Source organism: Sceloporus undulatus, chromosome 3 (assembly GCF_019175285.1).
Source record: "Sceloporus undulatus isolate JIND9_A2432 ecotype Alabama chromosome 3, SceUnd_v1.1, whole genome shotgun sequence".
Lineage (NCBI taxonomy): Eukaryota > Metazoa > Chordata > Lepidosauria > Squamata > Phrynosomatidae > Sceloporus > Sceloporus undulatus.
In genome coordinates this window covers 126,106,793-126,129,877 of record NC_056524.1, presented here as the reverse complement: position 1 = coordinate 126,129,877, position 23,085 = coordinate 126,106,793, and the positions used below count along the sequence as shown (strand labels likewise).

Genomic DNA, 23,085 nt, shown 5'->3' with positions numbered 1-23,085 from the left:
AAAATGGTCCGGCCACCATATGATATATATATATACACACACACACACACACACACACACACACACACACACACACTAGTTATGAGTTCAGAGACAATCAGGTTTACATATGTCATGCAAGCTTTTCAAAGCACTGACACAGGGTGCACCTACACTGTAGAAACAATTCAGTTTGACACAAATTTATGTAAGTGCTATAGCTTCAGGGATTTGTACTTTTACAAGCTCTTTAGCTTTCTTAACCAAAGTGCACTGGTGCCTCACAAAACTACAAATCCCAGGTTTCTGCAGGCTGGTACAACATCAGTTAAAGTAATGTCAAACTGCATTATTTCTATAGCGTAGATGCATCTACAGAAAGAAGCTACAAGTCCTCAGAATGCTTTGGAAGAACGTGAACTGACTGGATGGTAAATACAATAAAGATTAGGACACGGTTATTCATATTCTTTTAAATTCTTTGAAATCACCATACTTTATGATTGGAACAATTTTATACTCTCAAGCAACATTCAATACACAGGAACAGGGAAATAGTTATAATCATCAGTGATAACTGTAATTAAAGTAGTGCTTCCCTCAACTAGGAATATTTCAATAGATGGAAATAATGATTAACATCACTTCTTGTGAATTATAATTTTTAAAGTAATTGCATTCTCAAGGCCAAGTAAACTATTTTCAGATGAGAACAGTTATTTTTTATACCAAGGACAGAACAATTGAATTTAAAATTACCTTGCTAATGTCTGAAGATAGAGACATGTCATTTTAACTGGGAAATCCTCTGAGATGCCTTCCTTGACGCTAGGTAGCTGTGACTGGAATGGTTTGGAAGGGTGGTAACACAAAATACTGGGTTCTGCAGCACTGCTCAAGGCCAGCAAGAACAGTGCATTTGCTTTGATCACTTGATGAGCTTCCATGGTAGGCAAGGCACGAGGTGTCTTAACTTGCATTGGCTTTCTCCTAGATTGTTTGACCTATGAAAAGACAAATAAGGCTACTACATGACTGCAGCAGGTGATTTCCAGGATACAAGAGGAACACTATATCCTGCCAACGGGAGTAGGATTCTATATGCTGCCTTTGCTAGATACTGCAGCTATTACTAGCTCACACCAGATTATCTTCTGGTCCATCCTCTCCCCATTTCTCAACCAGAGAAGTATGTTCAAAACACAAGGAGTTTTAAAAAGTACAAAAGGCTGCTTAATAGTGAAACATCAGAAGGGGGCAGAAAAATGAGTCTTGCAGCTTATATCCCATTTTAAGCAATTTTCTTAAAGCTGCCATCCCATCTACCAGGCTTCCATTCGTGGCACTGACAGCCTGAAAGAAAGACCAAACACTACAAGGACCTCATGGCCTACTCTCTTGAAAGAAATTGACAATTAGCTGATACAAAGTACATGCAGAGACAGAAACATTTGCTGAAGGCCATTTCTCTAGCCCAGAGCCCAAAAAGAACCCAGACTGTCAAGCTCAGTATACATACAAGTAGCTGGACAACATCCCACCTTGTTTATTCCTGGATTAATGAAAGGAGAGCAAGGAAATCTACTATTCTTATATAACTTTATGGTCACTTGGGACTGAAAGAAACTAGTGATAATAAAGAACAGATTTAAAAATACCTTTTCTCTTGCTGCAGCCTGCTTTTCACGGAGATATTTTTCTCTGCATCGGTCACAGACAAGGTACCATGTGCTTCCTCCTATGCCACCATCACCACAATTACCAGCCCATCCGCCACAAAAATGTCCAATACTGTTATAGCCTTGTCCGCCTGCGTAGCGGCCACAACCTTAAAATAATAAAAAAATCTACTTAATACCACTTAATAGTAAGAGCTATTAAAACCAGGATTTAATTTGCTCAGCCATGCATTTGCTGTCGAATTCAGTCTTTGGAGATTTAAAGGATCACTTTTACTATTGTGATATAAGCCAAAACAAAGGTTGCATACGAGAAGACATCCTATTGGCATAAGAATGGCAGAGATCAAATGTTTAATATAGTCATCCTGACCATTACTAATAACATTGGCAAAGTTTACAAATTCCAGGTGAAAGAATTCATAACAATTGCCTTCATTCTGAAGCATTATTGTCCTGTGAGTTCGTGTCCAACTTGGACCGAAATCTAAGCTGGAAAAAAACTCACCTTTCTGCTATGCCTGAGGTGTCTGTAGTTTTTAGTTGACTGATGTGTATAAAAAGGATCCTGGGAGGCTGCCACAGCAAAATAACAGGAGATGACAGGAATATACAAACACTCCCTCCCCCAGTTCAAGTGGCTGAGGACTCACAGGTAATGCAAGGGAAGAAAGTGTTTCAAACCTGTTGCACTGGAATATCATTAGAATTAGAACAACTTGGGCTCAGAATAGATAAAACCAGTTCTGGATGAGAAAACAGAGAGCCAGATAAAAGATCTGGATGCATGTTTGTGTATATTTCAAATAAAAAGCTAAACACATTTATATGATTGAAATCTATAGCAAATCACCAGCACATTTGATCAACATGTTTGTCTGCCCTGTTCATCTATGAAACAGAGATTTTGAATCTAGCATAAAAAGCATCACATTGATGAGGTAATTATTGGGTTTTTTAATGTTTTGTTGCATATAAGAAGCAAAGTGGGTCACAGAAAGTCTATCTTGGGCGTGGGGATGGAGCATGGGAAGACAAAGCCAGAGATGATTCAGAGCCTTACCTCTGAATACAGACTGGATCCAACAATTCCCTGCTATAAATATGAACAAGATAGACATAAGACTAAATAAAATGTGACTCTTCCTACCATGTCAAACTTGGTCCCTTAAATGAACTTCTGGGCCAGCTTGCACTCCTTTACCATGTTCAGAAATAGTTAACTGGAAACTTAAACAATAGTTTGCACACAAAGGCTAACCTACCTGGATGAGCTTGTCTCATGTGATAGGTGACTGGATATGGGTGGGATTCCCCACAGAGTTCACAGATGGTATCCTTTTCTGGTCCACCAACTGCAAGCTGGGCCATTTCACCAAAGAGGTTTCCCCTTGGTCTTGCCTCAGCCTTTTCTTTTTTCTTCTTCTCCTTTTTGGATTTCTTGTTATCTTTATCACTTTCTTTCTTCTTTAACACAGCACAGGACCCAGGGCTTGGAAAAATCATGTTCTGAGATGCTGCCTTGATAGTGGCCAGAGAAATATCTTCCCAAAAGGCTACCAGGTGCTGCAGCGTTAAGGGAAGTGGCGATTTGGACTTCATTGTATGATGACCAGATGTTTCAAAAGAGGTAGTTTCACTTTTTCCATCCTCACATCGTTCATGAAGAGGAGGCTCTTTAAGCATAGACAGAACCTTGTTTTTATTAATACTTCCCATTTTTGATATGTCAGGCCCATGAGGGGCTATATTAAACATATTCAGAGCAGATGATATTTCCAGGGAATGCCTATTCTTTAGCTTAGTTTCTTTTTCCTCTATGGGCTGTTGGCCAAGATTGCTTCTAATTGGTGCATGTTCTTTAGAAAGTTCAGGATTAAATTTCAAAAAGGATGAGCAGGCCATTGCATCATGGACTATTCCTTCATGCCACAGAAAAGAAGCAAAGACAGCCCGAGCACACTCTGCCACAGAGGGAGACATGGCTTGCTTGGCAGGCTCTATGGATCTGGCCCCATCACCTTTGAAAAGACAGACAGACTTTTCCTTCTTGGGCCTCACATGCCTATTTGTACACTTGCGGCTCACTTTTGGAGATGCTCTTGTATCTTGTTCATCTCTCAATGGTGCTTTTCCTATGCTGAAATGAACTTTATTAGAGGCATCATCCACACTTTTGAATTCAGAATTATCTTCGCATGTACTATCTATAATGCTGTTTGTCTTTAAAGTACTTGAAGTGCATACTTCAACAACCTCACTGTGAAGGTTTTCTTGCACAACATGGGGGGAAGGGGCTCTGTTTTCTGTTTCATTAACAGGTTTTCCATCTTTTGATGCAATTTTTGGTTTGGGAGAAGTTGAGCGTCCCCTTAGGGGTTCTGTTAGGGGCACTTTCTTTTTCCGAAGAGTATCTGGGTCCAGTGTATATGAGTCTGATTTAGAACGCTCCCTAGGAGGATCAAGCTTTGCTTTCACAGGGGCTGAAGGCTTCTGAGACATAGACTTATCATGAGGAGATGAAGACCGTCGAGACCCAACTCCAGAAGTACAGGATTTACCAGCTGAGAGTATCTTAGGAGAGGATGACCGAGTTCCTGGCCCTGGTGATTCTGCCCTCAGACCAGATGTTGTCCTTCCATCAGATTTTAAAGTTTGCAAAGTGTTATGGTTTGGAGACAGTGATCTGCTGTGAGAATCAGACCTCAGCTTTCCAGTGTCTGATTTCAGCATCAGAGTCTCACTAGCAGATAAGATCTCCATATTTCTGGGTTTCTTCTGGTCTGCAATAGGATGGCTCAGGCGCCCTTCAGGCTTTGGTGACCTACTATCCACTCTGTATTTTGATGCCATGTCTGACTTCCCAGCTGGAGAAACTGGTCTAGCAGATGCAGAAAAATTCACTCTATCACCTGTATGACACATATTGTAATGACAATAAAAGGAAAATGCTTATCTATATTATGAAGATCCAGAAAACTGAATGGCCATAAACATATACATTAATACTTAACAGTTAAAAAAATTAACAACTAGAGAGCAAAATAAAATGTTTTACTACATTGATATATCAATACAGAAAAGAGAAAAGGCTGTGAGCTTAGTACTTATGGGTTGGATCCAGAGAGGTACAAATGGAACTCAGCTTGCAGAAGAAAAGGTTCCTTTCTCCCATCCCCAAAAGCCACTTCTGAGTCATCTTCTAGTCTAGAATGTGGACAGAGGAGGTTTGCTAAATTGGGAATGAGTGGGTAGTAGTACCTTTCTGCTGTATAAGCTAAGTTCTGTATAAGGTAACTATGATCCCCCTGCTGAAACATCAGTACTATCAAGTGCTGAGTTTATTAAGTGTTCAATACATAAAGAGATGAGAATGGAATATTTCTCTGTTGCAAAAGATTAATATGGCCTCATCCAGGGCTTGCATGTTCCGAGCCAAACAAGATATACTGCAACTACAGCTAGTATGTAGGGGTTCTTCTCAAAAAGCACCTTTGTGTATGCACAGGATCCAACACAAATGGAAATTATGAATGGAATCAGGTTTCTCACCGTGTTATTGAATCCACAGGTCAATGAAAACTACTCCATACCTAGAATAGAGTGCTTTACAGGCCCCAAACCCATTCCAGAAATCATATGGAACAACGAAGAAGAGAGTATAGGGAGTGAATTGGGAAAGAGGGAATTAGTGATAATTGTCTCTCCTTTCACTCATACAACCTTCCCTCAATCTAAGCCCTTTCCACAAATGAAGAAGAGTACCTTTGGATCAAACTCACAGATCGTCCTTTCAGAACAGATTTTGCAACTACAGGAATGATTAAAATCTATACCTTCCAAAATATTCAGAGAAAATATTTAAAAACACCTTAATGTGCTAATGAGTATCTAAAGAAAATAAAATTAAAATATTTATTTCACAGTTTTAAAATAAAAGATTTGTTTCCCCTGTACCCAGGTATCAGCATAAAAACACATTCTATAAACCAATTATTACAAATCAATTTTACCAGAAGGATACCAATCCGTGTCATGCTTTTCTGAAGTATCAAGTACAAATGCTAATTAAGACTAAAGGAAAAGTTCTATGCTGGGTCAGAAAGTCATGTTTGCTACATTTAATATCATTTACATGGCTGCATAATGGTTTACAACTGTATTTTCTTCACAAACAAGTACACAGGTTTTCAAAGTATAAGAAAGCAATCCCATTTTGATTTTGGAAGCAGATCAGACTGCCAGTCACTGGATTAGGTGCGAGATCTGCTTATTCTCAATGGGATCTTTATACAGTATACAGAAAGTAACTCCACCACCTTTTCAGAGATCTCCCACTTCCCCACAATTCATCTCATTCAGCAGAGTCTTCTGCTTCTCAGCACTGCATTTTCAGGGATCTGGAGAAATCCCCTTTCATCAGCTCACAAGTAAATTGTTGAATCTGGATCCAACCCATTGTATTTATACAGAATTGTGCCCCATTTCCCTCTAAAAACAGAATAATATTTTTCATGTACTTCTGAATATCACTGTTGCACTAGCTAAACAATTAAAAAGCTTTTCACATTAAATCCATATAGGTTTTTCACTAATATTTCATAAAGAATCTATACATTTATGGCAAGCCATTAAATACCACTCCAGTTATATAAAGCACAAACTTCTTTGTGAATGGAATGAGATGGACTGAATAGGAAAAGATATTTAAAGGATTTTCAATAACTTTTGCACAACCTGTCTACAATTGCATGCGTACCCACCCTTCAGTTTGTGTGAGAGAGATGAAATAGCAGAGGCAGGCACAGCTACATCATTACTTTTGTAAATGCGCTCACGAGAAGCAAGGCTGCGGGATGGAGTTTCTACAGTGGAAAACAGTGGCACAGAAGCAGCATAGATTCAATGGAAAAATAGCAAAGATAAAACAAGCAAAGCAAGCAATTCAGATGTCCTACGGCACAGTCAAATATACTTTAGTTCACTGTTAAAGATTTAACAAAAAAATAACAGCAATTGTTCTAGATGTCACTTGTCTTCAAAATAATAAATCAATGTTATTTTTCAAGCCAGCATAAAGAATACCTAACTGTGAATTCTTATGGAAGCAGTAGATGGGTTGATTAAGGACAACAATGGAATAGCAGCTAATGAATAATTTTGCTTGTTCATTTATTGCTTTGTTGTTATTACTTCCAATAGCCTAAAGTATATCTGATATTCTATAGATGTGACTACCATTCTTTAAGCTTAGGTGAACATGAGATTTCACTGCCTGCGTAAAATAAATTATCACAAGGAAAACAACTGTAGGATTATTTTGTTACTTCTGAATTGGGGCCAACTGCTTATGCAAGTTCTTCTTCCTAAATTCTTTTATTAATTTTATTTAGCAAAACTAGAATAAAACTTTTGTTGAAACTAATTCATACAATAGATGATTTCACAACTGACAATATCTTACACAATAGGTGAGCTTGTGCCAATCTATAGCCTTCAGGCCAATTCAAGCTTTAGCAAAAGGCTAACACTTTTAATGCTGCCTTGTTAAACAAAATCAGTTTTCAATAGCCCCATAAGGCAAAACTTTTACTACCATTATTTTTCAATTCTGTACTATTCAGTAACAATCCCAATGATGATAGCCAGAGAAGATTAAAACTGGATTAAATTTTAGCATAAGAATGGAAACAAACAGCCTATTTTTATTTTTTATTTTATTTTAAAAAAAGCCTCTCTCACTCTAGACTTGCAGAATGCAAAAGGATCTTGTAGGATGTTTGAAAATGAGCAAAAGACATTGTAGCATAAGGCTTTGTAGACTTAGTCTACTTTCTCAGATGCATGGCGATGCCTGCAACTGAGGAAGTAGAGAAGTCCATGAAAACCGATGCTACAACATCTTTTGCTCAGTTAGTCTCAAACGCACTACAAGATCCCTTTGCATACTGATATTTCAGACTACGGCTATGTCTTTGAATTCTAGGGTTACAGAGTTCTGCTTCTGAAGAGGAAGGTAGGCTTACTTGAAGGATAGGTTTCCTCTCATCTCATCCCTAATATTTGTAAGCCCAGAACAAGAAAAATACTGCACTGAGGTAGAAGAAGTTTCTCTGACTTCCATTTTGCTAGGAACAGAATGGAATGGGGAACAACCTATAACTGAAATAGATGATGGCAGTCATCTTAGGTACCACAGTATGGCCTGTTCTAGAGATGTCTATCACATCTTTAGTTCTGCAAACACAGTGCTGTATTTTTCTTATTCTTCCTAAATCCAAGTTGTATTGCAATAAGAAAATTCTTCCTGACTGCAATTCAACACTATAAGGAGATTTGAAAAGCTAAAAGAAAAAAGAAAAAGAAAAAAGGGGGAGGGGGAACCTGTGATTGGAACCTAAGACCTCCTGCTGATTAATACTGGGGCTTGTACACACCAAGGCCCAAAGCAGATGGGCCAAAAATGTCGGCTTCAGACTGCATTGGGGCTGTGGCATTTACACGCCGCACGCCTCAAACACGACCAGAAGCTGTATAGAGCCCACACCAACCTGGAAGAGCTGGCACAAAAAGGGTCGAGGACCTCGGCAGAGGCCTAGATTGGGACCAGGCCCGTGTGGTCGCTGCATGACCCCAATGTCAGTTTTTAAAAACAATATATTTTAGCAAGTCTCCTTTGTGCCAAATCATGACTGTTCTTGTAATTTCCCTCAAGATTTTAAACATTTTTCATGCTGCACAAGCAGTTACCACAAACACATTTAAGGACATCTTGGGCTCACAGAACTGATTCCATGGTCTATCTGATATTGGTTCAAATGTGCGTATAACACTGCTACTCTAAGGAAGTAATTGAACTTGAGACAAGAATGGATACCCAAACATCAGTGTTATGTATACCTTTCTCAATGTATATCCAAATGAACATAGTGGTTTTTGTTTCCAAATAAATATGCAGATGAGAGCCTTTTAATTTGGCCAAAGGCTTAATGCAAAAAATGGCAAAAAATGTACATGACTTCTTCACTCCCACGCAAACAGATTGTTGTATGCAATGCTCTAGTCTCATCAATTCACAGGCAAACTACAAGTGATATCAAATGTATCCCTAATGCCAAGCAGAATTTCATCCCCTTACAAATAAACTTTCAGAGGAGGGATGTTATTCAGGATCAATTGTTCAGGAAGGGAGGACAGAAGAATTAAATTCTCTCTCCATGTCTGTTCTGATTTTATTAACTATCAGCCCTCCAAGTTGACGCAATTTCCATTTTGAAAAATATATCTTTAATATCATGCACTATTTGGGCCTTAGTGACCACAAGAATATGAAAAAAATAACTAAAGAAGGTGAGCAAATTTAGAAATTTTGATCCAATTGTGTGATAACATTTCTCTTTCCCATCAAAATATGCTCTTAACATAGCAGGTCAGAAAGGTCCTTACATGATTCTCAGCAGGGGTAGCATGTAAACTATTAGGAGTACACTTGTCTGACCTTTTTGTTTAAACAGCCAGCCAGTCCATGACTATGTCAACAGACCAACAATTCTAATATAACCAACAATTTGGGCTATTACGGGAGTCATCAATGGCTCAAATGTGCTCATGAACACTTGGTATCTCACAAACTTGCCTGCCAAAACAGCCATGGGAGTCACATCTGACTGGTAAATAACAGACCTGTTTCATGTATTTCATTTCAGATGAAATATAAAACAATTATATAAACAACGTATTTTAAAAGTGTGATTTTCATGATATGAGGAACTTAATTTTCTGTACACTGAGGGTTACTGTAGAATGACATCAACCAGTTGTTTGAGAAGAAAGCTGGTGCAGCAGCACAGGACAGATTTCCTTGTGATGAGAATGCAGATATATAGGTCCGTTACAGATAGGCCTATAGTACGGATTGGGTCCGTACTAGGGTTAGAAAGGGGCGTCACTTCCGGACGCCCCTAACCCTAATACGGACTGAGTTAGGGGTGTTGTGTTCGCACGCCGCGCAGTGCATATGACACTGTGAGTGCGCCATTGGCATAACCGCGACGCAAAGAGAAGCACCATTTTGGCGCTTCTTATTTGCAGCGCGGAGGAGCCTCGTGGTTTGGGCGCTGGGGCTCCTCCGCACTGCAAATGGTCTGTAACGTGCCACAGTTTGCCTTCATAATGTATATTGATAAATACAAAGGCACAGCACAATAAAAGTAACTGGGCCCAGGAGTACAACTCTGCTTCCTGCCTTAGAAGAGGGGATCATTTTTTCACAAACTTTCCTTTCACAGAATGACCACAGGGACATTTCCTTTGTCATGGAGGTTGCATTACCATCCTCAGACCCCAGCTCAAAGCCATCACTACACTGCAGTCATCACCACTTCATCACAGATAAAAGTTTCTTCAGTGGAAAAGGCTTAATTCAGTTTGGGGACAAAAGCTACAGGAAGTCGAAATCCTATTTAAAATTTATTGAGCTGTAGATGCAACTTACATCCGGTATTTGGTTTCCAGACCTGCTTTTGGTGCTGCTGTCCACTGCTTATTTGTCCAGAGTTGTCTGAACTTTCCCTCTTCACAGCTCTGTATGGTGCTAGTTGCTTTTGTTCTACCTGTCAAAGACCTGATCTAAGGCGTCTTAGATTTATCTGACCACATCCATGGAACTTCCCCTGTGCTGATTCCCCTGTCTAAGGCCCAAAGTATACTAGATTCTTTCTTTAGGATGGTATGCTGTCTCAAAATGAATATAAACAGATTCCTATAGCTGGCAGTACAATTGATATTCCACATATTCACAAAGAGCAGCCACATTGCACCAATGCCTGCATTTTAGCTTACCCCAGCTAAAGACTTGCAGTTCTAAATTCAATGTGTAAGTTGCTTCTGGCTGTCTTTCCCCAATCTTTGCTGGATATAACATTCCAAAGATTGGTGACAAATTCCAGGCCATTAAGAACCTTTTAATGATATTACTGTTGTTGCAATATTGATCACACATCAGTATCTAGGTACAAAAAACTGTAGTGACAAGCTCTATTGCAGTAAAAGGCAATGTTGTGAACATGAAATAGTCGGAAGTGGATGACAATGAAATGAACCTGCATTTAGTCCTGGCAAATAATAATATTAAGCTACTTAGAAACTCTATATTGGAGGAATGAGAGCTTCAGAACAAAGTTTTCCTAAGGAGTAGATGAAAAGAGGCCTCATGAACTCCCACGATAATGGCTCTGCAACAATCTGGATAGAAAAAGCACCCAGAGTTCTGTGACAGCTGGATGATTAAGCTCAGTGTAGCACAAGCTTCCTAAGGTAAGACCCAACATCAGATATGAGTCCAATATAATAGGCTAGTACCCTAGGAATGGGAACTCTCAATATTGTCAATGCCAATTTGGGCTGCTTAGAACTGTGTTCAATGGCATCTGGAGAGCTGCACAATTCTCACCCCAATTGCTGTTGCTCATGACACAGTAAAATTGTTATTTTAAAGGTATTATAGAAATACTGCCTGTTTGACAAAACCTACCAGTCTACTTTTACTTCAGTCCTGTAAGTCACGTCTGCTTTGATTCAACCAAAGTTATCTTGAAAATTATTATTATAGTAGAATTTCTGTGAGAAGTGTTCTGTACATAAAAATATGGTTTTAAAGTAGTGTCCTCAGATAAAACAAAATACATTAACCCAGCACTACACCAAAAACTAAAGATCTAGCAAAAGATGAAGTGCACATTACTTCAACTGAAAAAGATCTTTTACATTTAATTGAAGTTTTTGAAGAAAAATGTCTGACAACTAATAGCATATTCAATATGAATAAGAGACATGGATACCATTAAAGAAGAAGAACATGTAGAATTTTTTCCTTAAGTAACTATCATTTTGAAGCTGTATTGCTTTTCTCAGACTGCTCAAACCTTGTTATGTGAGACTGATGAGAGAGATGGAAACAATTATTTACAGAAAGGGAGCCAAAAATAACAATGTTAGGAGGAAAATAAGTGAAACCTTCTCTGACAAGTCTTGGTGCACAGCAAAATTAATTGGTTAATCTTGCCTTAGGCAGGCAAAGTGAAGAAGTGGTATGATATGCTAGTTTAATACTGGTGCACAGATCAATGAGATCTATGAAAAAGAAAGCTGCCTCCTTTGGATGGCTGCCACAACTGATACTAGATTCTGCACCCTGGAAGAACTGATGTTAATGAAGGAGCCAAGCTGATTGAAATCATGGACCATTTTTAAAAATATTGTCTTGTTTTGACATATGAAGGTCTATAATTTTCCACATTAGTTGACCAGCTTTAGACACTTATAAAATAATTTTCAGTTTGGGTAGATTCCTTGACACTAAGAACCAGGAAAAACTCTGTAATGGGAAACCTCATCTCTAAGTCCTTAGCCCTTGTGGATCACTTCAGTAGCTAGCTGCTGATTGCAATTTTCCACAAATAAATGTAGTCTCCTCCTTTCCACTACACCTGACTCTGGGGAAGACTGGTTAGCCTTACTTGACTGAATGCCAAGCCTGATCAACTTCTAGTGATCACTAGAGAGGCACAAAAAAGCAATCAAATACAAGAAGACAAAGGGAGGGGGGGCACAAATCCTATAAATGGAACGACATTGAGATCTCCTGAATTGCTCCTCAGGCAGCTTCTCCTCCATCCATCTTCACTGATGTGTTTATCATCCGACACCTCAGCCAGATGGGCAGCTATACTGGAACCTGGTGATACTGTCAAGAATCCATTCTCTTCTCTGAGTTTCTAGCATCTTGTAATAAATTATCTAGCAACCTGAAATGTAGGACTAGTCATGTGCCTTTGATGTTTCTCTTGTTTTATTTTATACTGAGTCTTGATAACTGGGATACTTTCTTTTAATTTAATTTGTGTGTGTTCATAAAGTTCTGGAGATCTCTGTATATTAGATGCTCTAATTCATTAACTGGACCCATCTTAGCTGCCATGGTTGTTAGTGTAAAAGCAGCCTTCTTATTTGCCTCACACAGTTGCATGCTTATTTGCCTCGCACATTTACAACATTATTTAGCGTTTATACCTTGATTTGGGCAGTCTCAGATCTGGTATTAGTGATGTTATACTGATATGGATATTTAGATTTAGCTATACATTTGGTCATACTTCATTATTCCTAAAGAGTTACTACCCTTCATTTGCATATAACTGTTCCTTTCCTTAACTTCATTCTGTGTATTATTCTAGAAACTGAAGTGATATTATATCCACTCATTACCTTTAAGCTATTATTTCTGTTTAAGATTTATAGCCAAAAGGATGCTGGCTTAGCTCCTAAAGATGTCCTGTGTACATATGGATTCCCCATGCCCCATGCGTACAATACTGTAGTGGTAGGAGTCCTACTTTAAAGGGCAGAGTTACCTGTCCATATTTATAAATTGCTGGGTTGTGACAGACACTGCAGATAGTTTGAAGTCAATTAAGATGTCTGCCATCCATAAAATATCAACATGATTTGAGGGAAAGCAGTACTGATGTTAATTTAGGAGAGAAACAGATTGGCATAAAAAGCCAGCTTCCAGTGGCACGGTGTTTATACACCACATGCTGCCAGAGTGCCTTAAATCTAGCTTCCTGTGCGGTGAGGCGGAAAAGCTATTTGCCACTCCTTTCGGCCAGCAAAAAGGTGCATTGGGGCTGCGGCATGTAGTTCCTGTGCCACCAATCAGGGGCGGCCTGTTTTGCTCCACAGTGAAACAATCCAAATGTCTTTCATAAATGGAGCCAAGCAAACATCTGAAAGTTCATGTCTATGTCTCATGATTTTCAGGTCATTAAAACCTATTAAGGTTTGGCGTATTCCTGAGATTATATATTTTATATATATTCTTACTGATAGCAAAAGACAGCATGACAAAATCCACCTCTGGAGGAAAAGAAGATTCTAACTTTTGAAGCAAAGTATAGATTTAAGACAAACTGTCTGATATTACTCAGTCAATTTATTCTTAATGGACTGCTCAAAAAAGGTCTAATTGAATGTAGTCATCTTCCTTTTGCTTTTAAACTAACTTTTTAAAACCTTAAATCCATTCTTAGCCAAAACGTGGTGTGTCCTAGACCTAAGAAGTTGTCAATTACCTTATCTACCCCACAGGAAGTAATAGGTTCTACCTGTGGCTTCTTTTCTTTTCTATAGAAGAACTGAAAGAAGGTGTCCCCTTCATGTACTCTGGTGAAGCCAAAGTACAGTGAAAGCATCAACACTGTCAGTTGGAATCCTTTACTTTTGCGACTTCTTTCCCTCCAGTTGTCACACTTCCAAATTTATTTTGATCCCTGAAGTTCTTTGCTACCTCACACAGGTGGACATGCTCTCTTTGAGTATTAAGTCAAGCCTGACTGGATGCTGGGCCAGTTAGAAAGGATTTAGGTCCTTTGATGTTTGTACCTTGATATGCTTAAGGGTCTTGGAATCAGAGATCAACACTACAGAAGAGGAGGCTGTTTCTGTATTACTCACCCAAAGCAGATGACACAAGGTTAGTTCCACCAAATTCTGCATGTCCTTGGTCTTCATAGGGAAGGCAGATGTGATTCCCTTCAGGCATCTCAAAACCAGGTATAGACACAGGTGAATAAGGTGAGATGAAGAATGCTCACAAACCTGTGTGGGCTATTTACAGACAGTGCCATAGCTGAGTTGTGGTCTTCATTCCTGTAGTCATGGTTTTCTTTTGTCAACTTCACTGGGGAAGAGTGGCTAGAAAGCTTGGCATCTGCCAGTGCTCTTCCAGTTGAAAGGAAGAAAGCACCAACAAGTGCTAGTATATCCAGCTCACAGGATAGGTTAACCGTTTTTTGTGTGTTTGTTTGTTTTTAAACAGGCATAAATAAAGCCTAATAGACATAACATTCATTCTGGATCAACCATTTAGATCCCTCTCTAGGCAAACAGAAAAATAAAACTGGACAATGTAGTTGGGTCATTACAGTGACTCATCTGATAAGCTAAGTGAAACAAACTGACAACAGCTGAAGGAATTGGGATTCCAGAACTACAATCAGCACCACATAATTCTACAATACTTTTCAAGTAAATGGGGGGGGGGGGGGGGAAGATCTCACGGACATTTATTTTGTTGTTGGTGAAGCTTCCAAGTGTATTGTTTGTAGAGAAATTAAGAAAAAATGGAACTGAAATAGTCATCATTGGCTTTGTCATTAAAATTAGACTCTAAAACAAAGAACTAGTATAACTGCAATAGGCTTGTGCACTACAGCTGAAGCTGTACCCATGCACATTTTAAATTTCTTTAAATTTGAAACCCTTAAACTGAATTAATACCCCCCAAAATTCTTAAAATCCCTGTTTAAATGAATTTTGTACACTACAGAACAGGCACAAGGTCAGTGCAGCGGTCCTTGCTAATTGTGGAAAGACTGAAGTTTGCTTCAATGCCATGGAAAGCCAACATAAAAGAACAGAAGACAGAAGGTGCAATGATGAATGATTAGCAGCTGATAAGAAACTAAGTTTTTTAAAGCAATGACAAAGGTTCAGAAATGGACGGATCAGGCAGGAAAGGCTGACAGACTTACTCTGAAGCTGTGGCTGAGGTTGCTGGAAGGAAAGGGACTGTCCAAACACAAATGGGCTGTGGACTAGGGAAGAGGGAGGTTTTGCAGCTTGATCAAAGATGGAAGGAGCTGGGAGACTAGGCCGTGACTGAATGGAATTCAGTATGGCACTCAGTTGGTCACCTGCAGTGGGCAAAACAGTCAAAACTACAACCTGTTACTTTTCCAAAAAATGCTAAGTGAAGTTCATTTGAAATTTAAAATGGATAAAGCTTGGCCTTGTCTGCGATCTTGTAACTAAATATTACTCCATAAAACAAGACACAGTATATAAAGTGATGTAACAACTGAGAACTAATTTGGTAGAGCCAGGAGCAGTTCAACCAAAAAGTTGTGAAAAGGAAGAAGAGAAAGGGATGGCTAAATGTGCAAGTGATTCATAAAACATTTTTTTTTTAATTTTCCTTCTTAGTAGCTTCCTTTTGAAAACCATGTTCTTAAAAAAGGAACTTTCATATGACTAGACGGGGAACAATGTCTTGACACCCAGGAGTAAAGAAACAGCAAATATATATATATATATTTTTACAAAAATGTTTATGGGAATTGTTAAAATCAACTTGCCTTCAGAATATTAAGCCAAAGACTGCATGTGATTTGTGTGTATATGATTAAAGATAATGGTTAAAGAAGCACCACAGCTAGACAGTACGTTCAACCAGCATATTAGTTTTCAGTAATTCTCATGCTTTTCTTCTCAGAAAACAATATTTAAGCATGCACTGTTTTTGAAATGTGCATATTTCAACTTTAAAGACTGAAATATTTTAACAAAAATATTATGATCCTTGGCTAAATGGATCTCAAAAAGATTTTTCCTCCTCTTTTACTAAAGTTAACCAAAACACTAATTTGTGTAAATAGATCTAGTTGACTATATGGCTATGATCCCAAAAGCTGTATATTTAAACAGTAACATTTATCTGTTTAATTTTCAGTTCTCAAAAGGTGGTCTGAGGGCAGTTTTTCAGTGCTGGAAATATCCCCTTCTGTCAGGCAACTAAAATTATCTGACTTTTCAAGACTTTGGGATATGAATGGTTCCTACACTGATTTGTGATTTGTCTGGCTGCACTGAATTGTTTTATAATTCATTGTATTTAATTGTTTTAATGACTGCCTGACTTTTTGTATTCTGTTGTTTTAAGTCATTTTAGTTTCTTAATCTATTACTATTAGTGAAATTGACTTTTTTTTATAAAGGAAAGGTAGATTATATTAAAAGTTTTAAATAAATCTTCCTGGTTACCCAAAAAAAAAAAAAAAAAAGTTCACAGAAAGGATAAACCCTGCTCTCCCAGGTGGAATTCTGTCCTTAGTGCAGAATAATGAAGTTGCTAAACATTTGGCTATTAGGAAAACAACAAAATGAAATCATAGAGTAACATGGTGATATTCCAGCAATGTGTTATCCACCTTTCCACATGATTATTCACACACTCTAAGCGAAAACACACTAGCCAGATGGGTAAACCCATGGCAAGCTCTGAGGAAAAATATTAACAGCAAGTCAAAATTTCCCTCTTTCCTTTAAATAGTCATAAGGGTAGCCTTTCATTTCTAGAAAGTTCATGCAGTTTATGGCCACACCTTAAGCCATACATGTTACACTCCCAAATAGTGTATCTGCATACTAATGAAGGGTTGCTAGTGAAAGATTTATAAATGCTCATGCATAAATTTACCTAGAACATCAACCACAAAAGACTGCTGAAATGACTGCCAGGAACAGAGACCAGCATAGTGTAACTCTTAGAGCATTTAACTGCGACTCTGGAGATCAAGGTTTGAATCCCCGCTCTGCCACGGAAACCCACTGGGTGAACTCTGGGCAAGTCACACCTTCTCAATCTCAAGGATCCCCCCCTCTGAACAAACCTTGCCAAGAAAACCTTGTGATAGATTCACTTTAGGATTGCCACAGATTGGAAATGACTTGAAGGTACACAACAACAGGGAGACACAAAGAGGGCACAAAAGTATGGGAGAAACAAATCTGAAAATGTGCCTGTTTATTAGGGTAGGTTAAGTGCAGCAGTAAGGAGTCAGTTTTACTACTATAGGTAATAAAGGATTAGATCTCCTAAATGCTGTAGTGGCACAAAAATAAACAGGCACTGTGATTTTATGTCACCTGTGTTCTGTTATGATTTCCTCACAGTGTGCCAACAATTTACTTAAGGAACTTTAGTGCACTGTTAGATGTTTGAAACTGAACTGCTGTCTGAACCACTAGAACTGTGTGGCTTTGCATATCACTTCAACTAAGATAAGAAGCAGTCACAAAGAGAATCTCACTAGCTGAACTCCAAATCAAGTAAACACAACTTTGGAATTTCTTTACAAATCCAATTTGTGTCCTTCTTTTTCCTCTAACTGGGAAGACCTGAGACAGAAAGTTACCACTATTACTTTGTGTATTCTAAAAATAAGGAATTTAATTTAAGACATGAAGACTTGATTAGTGCTTTATCAAAATTATGAGGGGAAAAGCAGAGAAGGTGAAGTAACAAAAGCAGGCTAAAGTTCTGAAAGGATCATGAGGAACCCAGCTGTTTTTTCAGAAGACATAATCATGACTGGTAGTCAAAGATCTACTTTTTTTCTGGAGCTGCTATTTTGCATATCACTTGGCCAGTTATGGGGAATCACTTGTTCCTATTTGTTACTACTCTTCAACTATAATACAGCCAGGCATATCATATCCATGGATTCTGCATCCATGGATTCAAACATCCATGTCCTGAAAATATAAATTCCAAAAAGCAAACCCTGATTTTTCCATTTTAGACAAGGGACACAGTTTTACTAACCCACTGTATACAGTATAATGAGACTTGAGCATCCACAAATTTTGGTATCCATGAGGCGTCCTGGAACCAAACCCCAGGGGATACCAAGGACCCACACTGTACAGATTTTTATTCAGATGGCCCACCTTATCCTCGGATCCATAGATTCAACCATTCGTAGCTTGAAAATATTTTTTAAAAATATAAATTTCAAAAAGCAAACCTTCATTTTGCCATTTTATATAAGGGACACCATTTTACTACGTCACTGAATATAATAGGACTTGAATATCCACAGATTCTGGTACACCCAGGGGGTCCTGGAACCAAACTCCAGCAGATACTATGGGCAACCTGTAATATTAATTTAAGACCTTAAAACTACACTCCAGAAAGGGCCAATCACATTCCCTTAGCCTCAGAGGAAGGCAAAGGCAAACCCATTCTGAATAAATCTTGCCAAGAAAAGCCCTGGTAGGGATGCCTTAGGGTTGCCATAAGTCAAAAATTACATGAAGGCACACAACAGTAACAGTATTTTGGAGTAATTCTGAGAGGTAATATGACCTTCCATAAAAGTGTTCCCAAAAATTGTTACTTCATTGGTGACAAGAGCCTAATGAGACAATATACTCCTATTCTACAAAAGGAGCCTAGAAAGATTTCCAAAGTCAAAATTATTTCTGTAGTGTATCACTGATACGATTATAATAGTATACAGTTAAATGTATCTTATTCCTCATGAGCTTTCTTCTTAGTGCTTCTTATGAAAATATGCACCCATAGGGCTCCTTGTGACATAAGTAAGGACTTTATCTCAAACCCTACAAATTGCATGCTGCTGCACCTACTTTAAAGTAAATTTATTTCAAAGTAGGCATAATAATATGCCCATTGAAATGGTATGGTTAAATTGCTTTGTATCTCTTGTTGCTGCACTATTCTTTGCAAACAATCAGGAAGAATGAAACATGAAGAAACTAAAGCAATAAAACATGCAACATCAAAGGGACTCCAATGCAAAGCAAAAAGCTAAAAAAGGGTTTCCAAGAATCATGAATTATATAATTGTTGACATGGAAGTGACGCTGACATTTCTACCAATAAAAACAAACATTAACTCTTTGCCTGTTACTGTATAGAGAAAACAAAAAGACATTGAAATGCTAAGGTTATGTTGAAAGAAGTTCATGGTTCATGACTGTTCCTTAAAGACAAAACACTGAATTTGAAGCAATATCTGGCTAACACAACATTTCTTTGCAGTCATCAGTATTATAGTTGTAATAAATATGATCCAAACAAAGTTAAGTTCATAGTTTTTTGTGGGTTTTTCGGACTATGTGGCCATGCTCTAGAAACTCTTCTGGCCAAAAGGGCTTGAAATGACCTGCTGTACAGATACAAGAGTTTTAATTTAAAAAAAAAACAACTATGGATACCAGCCATGAAAGCCTTTGACTTCACAAAGTTAAGTTCATCTTCACCCTGGAATTAATGGGACTTAAGCAATGCTTTCTTTGGATATACAGTGCACCCGCTTCATATGCAGGTGCACCATATGCGGCTTTCACTTTATGTGGAAGCTGCACTGCAATGAAATGGATGGGGTGCGTACCTATGGCATGCACACCCTGTGCTGCCATGAGCACAAGCCCCATTCAATTTGTGGAATTTGTCATACGCGGTGGGGGGGGGGGGGGGTCCAGAATGGATCCCCCACATAAGGAGAGGCTTCACTGTACAATATATACTCGACTATAACTCGACCTCATTTTTAAGTCCAGGGCAGGTTTGGGGGGGCAAAATTAGGGATATGACCCATTGATAAGTCAAGGGTAGAATATAGGGTCTCAGCACCCTTCCTCACCCTCTACAGTCTGGTTGTCTCCTTGGGAGATAGCTGGGCTGGGGAGAAGCTTGAGTGGTGAGCGGCCATCATTCTTCCTCTCTGCAGGCCAGGTGTGACCTCGGACAAGGCTTCGGGGGCGAGCGATTGCCCTGCCTTCTTGTCCACACTCTGGCTGTCTCCTGAGGGGCAGCCAGGCTGGAGACAAGGTTCGAGGGGTGAGAACTTACCTCCATCCTCCCCACCACCCTGACTGTATCCTGTGGGGAAACCAGGGTGGGGATGAGGCTTGAGGGGTGAGTGCTTGCCATGCCTCCTCCTCCCCAGCCTGACTGTCTCCCATGGGGCAACCAAGTTGAGGATGAGGCTGGGGTGGTGGTGGTCAGTGCTCATGTTCCATCCTCCTCCCTACCCTGCCTGTCCTCCGTGGGGCAGCCAGTCTGGGGATGAGTCTTGAGGGGTGAGTGCTTGCCATGCCTCCTCCTCCGCAGCCCGTCTGTCCTTCGAGAGATGTCCAGACAGGGAAAGAGAGTACTACTGTATTTACCTGTGTAAAGTGGGCCTTTCTTATTTGCAGACTTGCCATGCACGGATTTGAGCATCTGCAGATGGCAAGCTCATTGGGGGGGGGGCAGAGGAGGAGGAATGAGCAGTGCGGCGCGAGGCAGGAGGAAGAGGAGGAGGAAGGCGCAGCATGGCACAATGAAGCACATGGACGAAGAGGAGGAAGGCGAGGTGAGAAGAAGAGAAGAAGGAAGGCACAATGCAACACGAGGCGAGGAAGAGGAGGAAGGCACAGTGCAACACAAGATGGGAGGAGAAGGAAGGCAAGGTATGAGGAAGAGGAGGAGGAGAAGGAAGAGGAGGAGGAGAAGGAAGCAGTGGCGGGGAAGAGGTAGAGGAGACGGGAGGAGAAAGATGCAGCGGGGGAGAGAAGGAGGAGGAAGCTCCTCCTAAGTGCCATTGTCTGCAATGGTAGTGCAGCCACGTGGCCACACAACCACATTGAAGTAAATGAGACTTGAGCATCTGCAGATTTTGGTATCCGCAGGGGGATCTAGAACAGATCCCCCGCAGATAGCAAGGGCCCACTGTATACATCAACTATTTTGGGGGTCAAATTTTTTTGGAGGGGGGATTCAACTTATATATGAATATATACGGTGTTTGGTACTTATTTTCCAAAACAAAACAAAAATCCTAAACAAATACTTTGTTCTTAATTCTGTGCTGTTCTCTTTGTTCCACTGCAAGAAGTAGAGTCACAGACTCACAAAACCATAGAGTGGGAGGGGCCCCATGGGCTATCAGGTCCAAACCCATGTCCAGTGCAGGATCTCCAGCTAGAGCATCCCCAGCAGAAGTAATTCTTCTCACACTGGATGTACTAACCTCACTTATCACATCCATTATTAATAAGATCCAGAATCAAAAACAATTGAAAAGTTTGAGGTTGCAAAGCAGTTCTACAGAGAGATACAGAGTGATACATATGAAAGTCTCAATAACGTCGAGCCAAAGCACACTGTAGAAACAATCCAGTTTGAGACTGCTTTAACTACCCTTGTTCAATGCTAGGGAGTGCTGGAAACCATAGTTTGTTGTGGCACTAGAGCTCTCTGACAAAGAAGGCTAAATGTCTCACTAAACTACTGTTTCCAGAATTCCCTAGCACTGATCCATGGCAGTTAAGTGGTCTCAAACTGGATTATTTCTGCAGTGTGTTTTGGCCCAATATTAGGAAAATAAATGATGAGGACTACAGCTTTTGACTGGTGAGACAGATTTTATGGTAGATTTAAATGAAGGACATGATTCCACTAAAAGAAAACAAGTATTAAAATTAACTGACACTGAAATTTTGATTTACCATATATACTCGTATATAAGTCAACCTCATGCATAAGTCGAGGGCAGTTTTGGGGGCCAAAATCATGAATTTTGATATGACCTGTGGATAAGTCAAGAGTCAAACACTGGTGCATGTTGCAAAAGATCTAAAGGGGGAAGCAAAGTACTACTTCCCTCCCTAATGCTCCCTCTCTGGACCTCTCCCAAGGGTCAGTCTCAGCATGGAAAATAGGGAAGTAAATCTTGGAGCACGCACGCACGCACGCACGCACGCACACACACACACACAATCTCCCTCTCCCTTTACCACCAGGTTTTTCAAGGTTCATGGCTTGCAAAATGAGGTACAAACTTCTCTTTCTCTCTTCCCTTCACCCCCAGGATTTCCAAGGCTCGTGGCTTGCAAACTGGGGTACAGACCTCTCTCTCTCTCTCTCTCTTCCCCTCAGCATACTCTTTCTCCCTCCCTTGCCTCACCAGCTGTTTGTTAGCTCTGGCTATGAAGGAAGACTGAGGGATAAGGATCACAAGAGAGACAGGAAAGCATGCGGGGACTCAAACAAGGAAACAAACTCTCTCTCTCTCGTCTCAGCAGCTGTTTGTTAGCTTTGGCTATGAAGGAAGGCTGAGGGATAACACACACACACACACAGGTGAGCGTGCGGGGATTCAAACAGGGAAGCAAACTCCCCCCCCCTCTCTCTCCCATCTTCCTTGTCTCACCAGCTGTTTGTTAGCTTCAGCTGCAAGGGAAGGCTGAGGAATAAGAGAGAGAGGAGAGCGTGCACCGAGGATCAAGTGGAGAGCTGTTTAAAGATCCCTGGCTATGAAAGAAGGGTGGGCACTTCTTTTAGGAACTTTATAAGCAGTATTAACTTATTGCCCCGTATATAAGTTGACCCATGATTTTGGAGTCTATTTGGGGGAATAAATTTCTTGACTCATAGTTAAGTATATACAGTAGTTTAGAAGTGTTAATAATACCAGTACCAGTAATATATATTCAAACAACTCTTGTTCTACTTTTTGCTGAAAACCTTTTCACAGGTCAATCCTGTATTTAAAACTCTATACTGGTCTTGTTTACCAGAATTCATATAGGATGAAGCACACTTGTGCTATACAGTGATGGGCGGGGGGGAGACAGAGGAAATCGTGACTAGAATGTAAATCAACTGAGTGTAATTCAATTACCTATGTGTCTTCTCAAAAGCTATCAGTGTGGATACTGAATGTTTGTAATCTACTTTACACTATACAAAAGGAGGAGGAGGAAGGCACGGCGTGGCACAATGAAGCACAAG

General features: G+C 39.7%; 1 protein-coding gene across 13 annotated transcripts in view; it reads right to left on the bottom strand.

Annotated features, from left to right (window-relative positions):
* MYCBP2 (MYC binding protein 2) overlaps positions 1–23,085 on the bottom strand; it is a 176,381-nt gene that overhangs the window by 36,668 nt on the left and 116,628 nt on the right. For 7 of the 13 annotated variants that reach the window (XM_042460905.1, XM_042460907.1, XM_042460908.1 and 4 more), the window contains 5 exons: positions 15,251–15,412; positions 6,422–6,523; positions 2,924–4,570; positions 1,638–1,807; positions 739–983 (listed from right to left, as the gene is read on the bottom strand). In XM_042460905.1, coding sequence (XP_042316839.1) covers positions 739–983; positions 1,638–1,807; positions 2,924–4,570; positions 6,422–6,523; positions 15,251–15,412 — 2,326 coding nt within the window. The remainder of the gene's footprint in view (positions 1–738; positions 984–1,637; positions 1,808–2,923; positions 4,571–6,421; positions 6,524–15,250; positions 15,413–23,085) is intronic. The other 6 variants (XM_042460909.1, XM_042460910.1, XM_042460918.1 and 3 more) reach the window with 3 other exon arrangements.